Source organism: Carlito syrichta, unplaced genomic scaffold (genome assembly GCF_000164805.1).
Source record: "Carlito syrichta isolate Samal-C Ts95f unplaced genomic scaffold, Tarsius_syrichta-2.0.1 Scaffold307258, whole genome shotgun sequence".
NCBI classification, from domain to species: Eukaryota; Metazoa; Chordata; class Mammalia; order Primates; family Tarsiidae; genus Carlito; species Carlito syrichta.
In genome coordinates, this window is record NW_007251354.1 from 305,156 (window position 1) to 316,696 (window position 11,541).

General features: G+C 38.8%; 1 protein-coding gene across 2 annotated transcripts in view; it reads left to right on the top strand.

Moving 5' to 3' along the window:
* CFAP70 (cilia and flagella associated protein 70) overlaps window positions 1-11,541 on the top strand; it is a 119,445-nt gene that overhangs the window by 17,530 nt on the left and 90,374 nt on the right. Inside the window, exons 4-7 of one of the 2 annotated variants that reach the window (XM_008064281.2) lie at window positions 1,372-1,470; window positions 1,632-1,711; window positions 3,870-4,049; window positions 9,242-9,424. In XM_008064281.2, the coding sequence (XP_008062472.1) occupies window positions 1,372-1,470; window positions 1,632-1,711; window positions 3,870-4,049; window positions 9,242-9,424 (542 nt within the window). The remainder of the gene's footprint in view (window positions 1-1,371; window positions 1,471-1,631; window positions 1,712-3,869; window positions 4,050-9,241; window positions 9,425-11,541) is intronic. The other variant, XM_021715661.1, reaches the window with a different exon arrangement.

Sequence of the window (11,541 nt, forward strand, 5' to 3'; positions counted from 1 at the left end):
AAAAAAAAAAAAAAAAAAGAAAACTTAGATTAATGGACAATCTCTTGGAAAAATGTAAGGGGGAAAAATCTAAAGAGACGGAACGGGAACCTATAGAGTAAAAGAGGCTTAAGAGACGTTGGATAATTACAATGTGTAATTAGTATTTGGACCCTTATTCAAACAGACTGTAAAGAAAATGTTGCTGAAGGGCATGAGGTTGAACAAAAAGAAAGGCATACCATGGTTCCTTAGACAGGAGTGTTCACTATTATAAAGATGTCATTTTTCCTAAGTTTATCTATGAATTTAATGTGCTCTCTATATATCAGCTGACATTTTTAAATTTCAGAGTTTCTATAGAAAAAAGTTTTTAATGGAAGATAATCAGGAAATTCTTTTTTTTTTTTTTTTTTTGAGTGGGAGTCTCACTCTGTCGCCCAGACTGGGATGCAGTGGCACACTTGTGGCCATCCCAGCGTTGACCTGCTGAGCTCCGGCAATCCTTCCACCTCAGCCTTCCAAGTAGCCGGAATTACAGGTGCGCTACCATGCCTAGCTAATTTTTGATTTTTATTGTAGAGATGAGGTCTCGCCAAGTTGCACGGACTGGTCTCGAACCCTCCAGTTCAGGCAATCCACTTGCCTCAGCCTTCCAAAGTGCTAGGATTACAGGCTGAGCCACTGAGCCTAGCCTAGGAAATTCTTAAAAGAGGGGTTATTAGTCTTACATAATAATAATAGAAAAGCAAAGTATAAAACCACAATAAAACAATGTAGTAGTGGCCCTTGTATAGATCTACAGATCATTGGGACAAGCTAGAAGGTTCAGATGTAGTCATCAGTACTTCTAGTAGGTGAGCATATGATTAAGATGACATGTCAGATCAGTGGGGCAAAAGATGGATTATGTAATCAATGGTGTGGGGACACCTGGGTAAAAATATGTAACCAATGTCTCAAAATTACACCCCCAAAATTCCAGCTATATAAAATGTGTATATAAAAATTAAATCATATGTCTTATAAGAAATAATAGAATTAATTACTTATAGAATAGTGAAGCCTAAGTATTTCATAGGCTTCACAGAAAAAAAAATACTTTTTTCCTAAGCAGCTATAAAAGACAAGCTACAGTCCAGTCTCAGTGGCTCAACCTATAATCCCAGCACTTTGGGAGGCCGAGGCGAGTGGATAAGAAAATTCATTTATTATAACTTGCAGGCAAAAAGTTCAAAAGTCACTGAGGTAGTTCAGTATTTTCCACCAGAATTCACTGACGTTGGTGCCTTCTGTAGCTTCAAGTTCATTTTCCTTAACTTAAAATATCTTCATTGATGCTTTGCTTGGATGAGTTTAAAATATTCTCATTTTGTTTGTTTTTTTTTCTAGTAACCATGACTGAAGTTTTGCCAAAGGAAAAGAAACAGAAAGAAGAGAAGACTTTAATTCTTGGTCAAGCTGTGGTAGACCTTCTTCCCTTACTGGAAGGTCAGATGTGTGATTTGCCCAACACAGAAATAACAAAGCTCATAAAATTTAGCTCCAGAGAAGTACAAAACCCAGTATTAATGAATCTGAAAAATGGGCACATTTATTTCTGCCTAACTTATTCTTTCTTATTTGGCACAATTTGGCCTTCTTTTTTGCAGGAGAGAGTTCATTTGAAACAACAGTCCCATTGCACCCTGTGCAGGGTTCACCCTTAGAAATTCCTCGATCAAGTGGTAAGGTAATCAGAATTTTAACCCTCAGCATTTCAGCCTGCCATTCAACTTCACAAATCTGCCTGCTATTAAGGTTCAGTTCAACTGAGTCTAAATCATTGGGCATTGTATTTTTACAGCACACATAGTGCTAGATTCTGGGAAACAAAGATAAATAAGGCAATGTCCTATTTTGAAAAGTGTACAATCTACTTATCATGAATTATTATAACCCAGTGTGATTAAATGGTGAGTGGGTGGGGTATGTGGTCGCAGAGAAAGTATCAGTTACTTTGCCCAGGGGTCAATGTAAGGAAGGCTTAACCATGGAAATACCTCTGGAGCTATGTCCTGATGGATCCAATAGTATGAAAATACCTAATTCACTCTTGGGCTTAATGGTCTCATTGAAGACTTCTAACTCAACAGTTCCAACCCAGATCCCTTTCCTGAATTCCAGAATGTCAGACTTTGCAAGAACCTATTGGACTTCTCTATAATGATATCCCATAGGCTTCTACAACTCAAAGCTCCAAAACTGAACTCAGCATCTTCTCTGAAACCTACTCTTCCTTGGGTCTTTATTATTTTGACTAGTGGCATCACCCTTTCTGAAGTCGTACACAGAACCTAAATACATTCATGACTACTCTCTTGGACCCAAACTACACAAACCAGTGCTCCACAAATCTGCCTTTCACCAAATCTAACCTTTCTGTCTCCAGAGTGTCTTTAGATTTCTTACTCTTTATTGCCTCATCATCATTGACCTGGACTGTTACAAGTAGCCTTATACCTACCCTTGCCTCTCTCCGGTTCAGCCTTCCTATGGCTTGCACAGTGACCTAAAGATAAATCTGACTATGTCTCTTCCCCTGCTTATTACTGCTTGTTTCAGGGATTTGCCCACTGCTTACATATTAAGGTCCAGATTCCTTAGCAGGCATACAACATCCTATATAAAGGGAGCCTCCCACTCCAACCTGATCTCCCTGCACTTCTCTCCTGGTACTTTATGATCTAGAATCCTGAACTACTTACTTATACCTGTACTATTTACTTATACCTGAACTGAATACACCATACTGTTTTAATCCCTCTTTACGTAAACTGTCTTTCCGGCATTATTTTGTCTTTCTTTCCTCTGCTTATCCAGGTTGCAAATTCCTATTCATCATGTAAAAGTCAACTCAGATTATCACTATCTCTTACTCCACCCCATACCAATAATTAATTATTCACTTCCTCTTTGGTGTTCCTTGACTATAACATTTTGTACAGGTTTCTATTATAGTATTTATCATAAATCACAGGTCTATAGCATGAGTTCTGTGATAAAAGAGACCATGTCTTCTTCATCTTTATATCTCAAGTGCTGTATTAAAGTGCTTATCATAAATTAGCAATCAGTACACATTTTAAACCTACTTTGTATTGTATTCTGTGTGAAAATGTCAGAGATACCCACATCTTATGCCTACTTATATGATATATACATATGTATTTGAGAAAATATTTTCTTGTTACAAAGCACTACATTTAAATTATAAAAATAGCCAGGAGCAATGGCTCACGCCTGTAGTCCCAACACTTTGGGAAGCAGAGGCGAGAGAACTGCCTGAGTCTAGGGGTTCAAGACCAGCTTGGGCAACTTGGCGAGACTGTGTCTCTACAGTAAGTCAAGAAATTGACCAGGCATGGTGGTTAATGCCTGTGGTTCCAGCTACTTGGAAGGCTAAAGTGGAAGGATCACCTAAGCCCAGCAGGTTGAGGCTGCAGGGGTTGTGAGCGTGCCACTGCACCCCAGCCTGGGCAACAGAAACAAAAGAACAAAAAATTATAAAAATAATCATAAAACATAGACTAGCAGAAAAAAGCACCCAATCTCATTCATGTGTAACTACTTTTGACATTTCAAAACAGAATCTTCCAATTTCTCTTCTATACATATTTGTATACACACTATCAGCATAATTCTATTTTAGCATTAAGATTTCTTCTTGACTCTATCTCCAACTCTTGAGACCTAGAGAAAGTTATTTCAGTCTTCTCATTGGAATTAATTAAGCCTCGCCTTCTTTTCTTGAACAGTTCTGTGAGATTCAAATGAGATAATGCAAAAAAAAAGGAGAGAGAGAGCCTCTGGCAATTTTCAAAATACTGTATGATTTTTATCCTTTACAGCAGAGCAGTCTTGAAGTTAAAGTGTTTGTGGCAGATCCCTTACTGACCACAGCCCAGATATTAGGAGGCAATCTCCTGAAGGTCACGTTGGAAGCTGCCTACTCTGTGCCTGAATCCTTCACTCCAGTAGGTCCCCTGCAGAACTACATGGCTGGTTTGCAAGTTCCATCACTTGGAGAGGTAAAGCCTTACTGCCAGATATTTATAGAGTCAAACATGTCTGTATTCATATGGCCCTCTCTTCCTTACCTATGATTTTATGCAAAGTTTTGCTCTGCTAATGGCTGAGATTTTGTTTTTTTCTAGAGTATTTTATTTTATTTTTGAGTCAGGGTCTCACTGTGTCGCTCAGGCTTGAGTGCAGTGGCACAATCATGGCTTATTGCAGCCTCAGCCTCCTGGGTTCAATCCTCTCACCTCAGCCTCTTGAGTAGCTGGGATTACAGGCAGGAGCCACCCTGCCCCATTAATTTTCTGAGTTTTTTGTAAAGATGAGGTCTTGCTATGTTGCCTAGGCTGGTCTTGAACTCCTAAGGTTCAAGCAGTCTTCTCACCTTGCCCTCCCAAAGTGCTAAGATTATGGGCATGAGCGCTGTGCTCAGCCATGGGTATTTTACATGACTTAAAAGATATTATTGTATTTTGTGAGACATCTTCCTATTGATTTGTAAGAGTCTTTATGTATTAAGGGAATTAGCCCTTTTGCTGGGAGGTGAGTTATAAACAATTTTTCCAGTGTGTTGACTTTGGCTTTGTTTTTAGGTATCTTATTTCATCAAGACTTCTTGTTTCATTTTATGTGGTTAAATTTAATTATTTTTTTCTTTTCTAATCCTGGGTTTTATGTCATATTTGTACCTTCCTCATGCTTGGATTTTTTTAAAACTTTCCTATAAGTTCTTCTAGACTTTTGTAGATTGTTTCTTTTTGCTTTCCTCCCTTTCTTTATTCCTTTCCTTCTTTAATGTTAAACTTATTCAGCATAAGGAATAAGGTGTGCTTTAACTATTTTTTCTTTAAATGGGTACCCAGTTTTTCTAAAGCCTGTCATTTAATAATCCCTCTTTTCTCCATGGATATGCAATGCCACCTTTTTAATATACTAATTTCCCTTATGTATTTGGGTCCCTTTCTAAACTCTCTGTTCTGTTCCATTAATCTTTCTGCTGCTTCATTCATCAATTCCACACTGTTTTATTAAATGCTTAATATCTGGTAGAACTCATTCTCTTTGATAATTCTTCAAGAATTTTCCTGGGTTTTCATCTTATTTTTCCATATGAATTTGACGATCAGCTTATCCTAAAAAAGAATCCTATCTGGTATTTTTATTGAGATTGTATTAAATTTATAGATTAATTTAGAAAGAATTATCATCTTAACCTTCCTATGTAGACAGAGAATACCTTCCCATTGACCCACATCATTTATGTCCTCAGTCTCATTTAAGTTTTCTCCAAACAAATCTTACACTTTATACTGGACTTTAAACATATTAATTAATAGACTCTAAAGGACATGATTGTATTCCATGAATCTCTGAGTCTTCATACTTTAATTCACATACCATTTTTATTTCCTTTTATTGTCAGAGTCTCACTCTGTTGCCCAGGCTGGAATGCAGTGGCATGATCACGGCTCACCACAGCCTTCAACTCCTGGGCTCAAGTGATCCTTCTGCATCAGCCTCTGGAGTAGCTGGGACTACAAGCACGGGCCACTATACCTGGCTAATTAAAAAAAAATTTTTTTAGAGAGGAGGTCTCACTATGTTTCCCAGGCTGGTTCTGACTCCTAGGTTCAAGTGATAAGTGATCCTTTTGCCTTGGCCTCCCAGTGTGCTGGGATTACAGGCGTAGGCCACCATGCCCAGCCACACATACTTATTAAAACAACTTTTATTAGCCGGGCATGGCAGCACACACCTGTAGTTCTGGCTACTTGGAAGGCTGAGGCAGAAGGATCGCCGGAGACCAGCAGGTCAATGCTGGGGTGTCCGTGAGTGTGCCACTGCACTCAGCCTGGGCGACAGAGTGAGACTTCATCTCAAAAAACATAAAACTTTTCAATTATATTTTTCTCAAGCTTAAGAGTTGATTTCTCTTTTGACTAATAAAGCAGAGTTTTGCTCTTTGTTTTCAAGATCCTCCAGTAAATGTTAACTTCTCTTTTAGTCTGAGTCCAGATCCAGTGGCCTCATTTCATCTTTCTCTCTGCGTTCGTAAAATGAAATTGTGTATCCCTGTTTTCCATTCTTTTGTGTATATACACAGAAGTAGAATTGCTGGATCATATGGTATCAGTCAATTTTTTTCTTTTTTTTTTTTTTTTTTTTTTGAGTCACTCTGACGCCCAGGCTGAGTACAGTGGCCCACTCACGGCCACCCCAGCGTCGACCTTGTGGGCTCTGGCAATCCTTCCTCCTCAGCCTTCCAAGTAGCTGAAACTACAGGCGTACCACCACACCCGGCTATTTTTTTTTTTTTTTTTTTACTTATTCCCTCACTAATTAGTTTGATCAAATATTTAACTAATTAGTGAGGGAATAAAAGCACATCTTTTATGTGCTTATTGGTCATTTATAGATTATCTTTGAGTAAATATCTATTCAAATTCTTTTTTTTTTTAATTTATTTATTGTAGAGACATGGTCTCATCAAGTTGCCCGGGCTGGTCTCACACCCGTGGGCTCAGGCAATCCAATCGCCTCGGCCTCCCAAAGTGCTGGGATTACAGGCTGAGCCACCAAGCCCAGCTTCTGCTACTTTTTTAGAATATCACAGACTGGGTAATTTATAAAGAAAATAAAATTTATTTCTTACATATGTAGAAGATGGGAAGTCCAAGGTCAAGGGGCCTGCCTCTGCTGAGGGCCTTCATGCTGTGCCATCCCGTAGTGGAAGGTGGAAAGGCAAAATAGCATGCAAGAGAGGGAGAGGAAGAGGTTAAACTCATCCTTTTATCAGGAACCCACTATGGCAATAATGGCATTAATCCATTCATGATGCTAGGGCTCTCATGACCTAATCACCTCTCAATCCCACCTCTCAACACTGTTGCAATGGGAAATAAATTTCCAAGACATGCACTTTGGGGATGTATTTAAACTATAGCATATGGTAATTCTATTTTTTGAGGAACGTCCATACTGTTTTTCATAATGGCTGCACCATTTTACATTCCTACCAGCAGTGCACAAGTGTTCTAATTTCTCCACTTCTAGCCAACATTTGTCATTTGCCTTTTTGTTTTGTTTTGTTTTGATGACAGCCAACCTAATAATTATGAAGTGGCATCTTGTTGTGGTTTAATTTCCCTAGTAACTAATGATATTTGAGAATCTTTTTTCTTTTTCTTTTTTTTTTTAAGACAGGGTCTCACTCTGTCGCCCAGACTCGAGTGAAGTGGCTCACTGCAGCCTCAACCTCCTGGACTCAGGCAATCCTTCTGCCTCAGCTTCTCCAGTAACTGGAGCTACAGGCATGTGCCACTACAGCCAGCTGCTTTTTAAAAAAATATTTTTGTAGAGACGAGGTCTTGCCATGTTGCCTGGGCTGGTCTCAAACTCCTGGACTCAAGCAACTCATCCTCTTTGGCCTTCCAAAGTGCTGGGACTACAGGCATGAGACACCATGCCCAGCTGATAATCTTTTTACGTGCTTATTGGCCATTTATATATTATCTTTGAGTAAATATCTATTCAAATTCTTTGCCTATTTTTGTTATTTTATTTTAGATTCAAGGGGTACATGTACAGGATTGATACATGAGTATATCGAGTGATGATGAGGTTTGGGCTTCTATTGTGCCCATCACCCAGGTGGTGAGCCAGGTACCAAATGGGTAGTGTTTTTCAGCACTTAGTCCCCTTCCCCTCCTCCCTCCACTTAAGAGTTCTCAGTGTCTTTTGCTTCTGTTCTTATGCCTGTGTGTACCCAGAGTTTAGCTCCCACTTGTAAGTGAGGACATGTGGCATTCAGTTTTTGGTTTCTGTTAGTTCACTTAGAAAAATTTTGCCCATTTTTGAATGAGAGTTTTTGTTGTTGTTGAGTTATAGGCGTTCTCTATATTCTGGTTATTAATCCCTTCTCAGATATGTGATTTGCGATTATTTTCTTCCTTTCTAAGGGTTTCCTTTCTACTCTATTGATAGTGTCCTTTGATAAACAAAAGTTTTTAATTTTTATGAAGTTACATTTGTCTATTTTTACTCTTGTTGCTTTGTGCTTTTGGTTTCAAGCCCAAGAAATCACTGCCAAATTCAGTGTCATGAAGTTTTCCTCCTGTGTTTTCTTCTAAGGCTTCTATAGTTTCAGCTCTTAAGAAAAAGCTATCTTTCCCCATTGAATAATCTTGGCAACCTAAATTTTTACAATTCTTGTCCGTGTTCTTTTTTTTTTAAATTTAGAATCATTTATTATTCCCATGTTCTTATTGTTATGGAGGAGTGGATTTTCAGAGGTTTCAGAAGTTCTTACTCCAGAAGTACCCCTTCACAGAAAGTTTTTCAGCTTAATCTTAAGAATTAGAATTGCTGAGTTTATAGTATGTAGATTTTCAGTTTTACCAGAGGCTGCAAAATTGCTTTTCACAGTTGTGCCAATTACATTTCTATCTACTAGGTATAAGAATATTGTTTCCATTCACAATATTTGCTAATACTTGATGTTGTCAGATTTTGCTTTTGTCAATATGTGGTTTAAAATGGTATTTCATTGTTTTAATATACATTTCATTGATTATAAATGATATATAGCATGTTTTGATTTAAAAGTTGAACTTCCTAATTTGCCCTTCCATAAATTGCCTATTTATATCTTTTACCAATTTTGCATTGCAGATATATTTTAGATAAATTTTAAGATGAAAATGCCTATATTTTTATCTCTGTCAGATTTTAGTTTTTTTAAAGGGATAATTTTTAAACAGGTATAAACATGACTCTCATATAAACATAAATGACAAAGAGTTTGATCAAATATTTAACTAATTAGGGAATAAGTAAAATGTGAAAACCAGTTCAAAGGAGAATTTAAATCTATATATGTCCATATATAGACATCAGGTATGCTGAAATTAATTTGCTAATAATTCAAAACTTGTCAGTAGTCCCAGGTCAATAATGAATTACATAGCCAATGGACAAAATATATTTGCATTTTTATGGATAAGAGTAATTCACATTATTATCATTTTCTATAAATTACAGAGATGTAAAATAGCACAAAGACAACAAAGGGGCACAGATGCCTCTGTAGTGAAGGATATGTTTGACAACACTGAGCATTTCATTAAAAGACACTTCAGTTATCTTTTTGTCCATTTCAAGGTCCTTTGGAATTTTTCCTGACATATGGTGTTTATTTCTGTAGAAAGACTATCCCATTTTATTCAAGAATGGAATTCTGAAACTTGGAGGTGAAAAAGAACCTGTTCCTCGGCCGAAAAAATGGCCTATTGCCAACATTCTGGCTCCAGGCGCTAATAACATTCCTGATGCATTCATTGTTGGTGGTCCCTATGAGGAAGAAGAAGGAGAACTCAATCACCCTGAGGTGAGAGAGGTCCTGATATGCAGGTTTTTGTGATAAACTTAGTGTACTGACAGATAATAAAACATTTTGTGGGCCAGGTGCAGTGGCTCACGCCTATAGTCCCAGCACTTTGGGAGGCCGAGGTGAGAGGATTGCCTGAGCCCAAGGGTTCAAGACCAGCCTGGGCAACCTGGTGAAACCTTACCTCTACAATAAAAAAAAAAAATTGTGATTTGCTATAATTTATATACATGTATTAGTTGTCAAAACAATCACATGTCAGAATAAAACACTTATTCATCTAATTATGATGAAAATAAAATGTCTTCCAACTTAAGTCGAGCAAACAAAATAATTGAAATCAAATTTAGTCTTTATTTTATTTTAAGTGTATTTATTTTTGCATAGGTAATAGTTACAGTTCAAAATAAAAAAATAAGAAATATGTAATGAAAGTGTCCCTCCTAGCCAGGCTCGGTGGCTCAGCCTGTAATCCCGTGCCTTTGGGAGGCTGAGGTGAGTGGATTGCCTGAGCCCGCGGGTTCGTGACCCGCCTGGGCAAGTTGGCGAGACCTCATCTCTACAATAAATCAAAATGAGCCGGGTGTGGTAGCGCACGCCTGTAGTTCCAGCTACTTGGAAGGCTGAGGCAAAAGGATCGCTGGAGCCCAGCAGGTCAAGGCTGCGGTGGCCAGAAGCAGCCACTGCACTCCAGTCTGGGTGACAGAGTGAGACTCCAACTTAAAAAAAAAAAAAAAAGGGTCCCTCCTATTCATGTCTCTTTCTCCTAATTCCTTCTCATCTTATTTCCCTAGTATCTTCATTATAGTTACCGGTATTTCTTTCTAGATGCTTTTTATGCACATAAAGACCAATATATATAGTCAAAAGAAGACTCAGAGACAGAAGCATTTAGAAAAGTAAATAAAAGTTTCCTTGCAAGTTGTGAAAGGAAGTCAAACTTGAGGACATTCAAAAAAATAACAAGTATAGTCATCCCTAGATATACTGAGGGAATTGGTTCCAGGACCCCAACTTACATCAAAATCTGCCCACCCTCAAGTCCTGCAGTAGGCCCCGTAGAAACCACGTACAGGAAGAATTGGGCCTTCTTATATGCAGTTTTCACATCCCATGAACCCTGTTAATTTTGATTCATGTTTGGTTGAAAAAATATCCACTTATAAGCCAGGCTCGGTGGCTCAGCCTGTAATCCTGCGCCTTTGGGAGGCTGAGGTGAGTGAATTGCCTGAGCCCGCGGGTTCGAGACCCGCCTGGGCAGTGAGACCTCATCTCTACAATAAAATCAAAAAATCAGCTGGGTGTGGTGGCGCATGCCTGTAATTCCGGCTATACGGAAGGCTGAGGCGGAAGGATCGCTGGAGCCCAGCAGGCCGAGGCTGCGGTGGCCGGGAGCGGCCACTGCACTCCAGTCTGGACGACAGAGTGAGACTCCAACTCAAAAAAAAAAAAAAAAAAATCCACTTATAAGTAGACCCATGCAATTCAAATTACGTTGTTCAAGGGTCACCTGTGCTTAAAAGAAAATAGCACAGGCTGGGCTCGGTGGCTTAACCTGTGATCCCAGCATTTTGGGAGGCCGAGGCGAGTGGATTGCCTGAGCCTGCGGGTTTGAGACCCACCCAGGCAACTTGGCGAGACCTCATCTCTACAATAAATAAAAAATTAGGCACGCCTGTAGTTCCGGCTATTTGGAAGGCTGTGGCGAAAGGATCACCTGAGCCCAGCAGGTTGAGATTGCGGTGTCCAGGAGCGTGCCTCTGCACTACAGCCTGGGCGAGGGAGTGAGACTCCAACTCAGAAAAAGAAAAAGAAAATAGCACAAAATTACCAAGGTTACCACATTTACATTAATTTGTTAATGATGGGAAAACTACGGTTTTGTTTTTTTTTTTCATTTGATTCTCAGATTTACAAAGACTTGCAAAAAAAAAAAATCTTGCCAAAAAAAAAAAAAATCTTCCAACTGGCATAATAAAAGTCAGGGATAAAATTAAAAGTTTGTTTGTTTGTTTGTTTTTTAGTTGGAGTCCCACTCTGTGGCCTAGGTTGGAGTACAGTGGTATGCTCATGGCCACCGCAGCCTTGACCTGCTGGCGACTTTTTTTTTTTTTTTT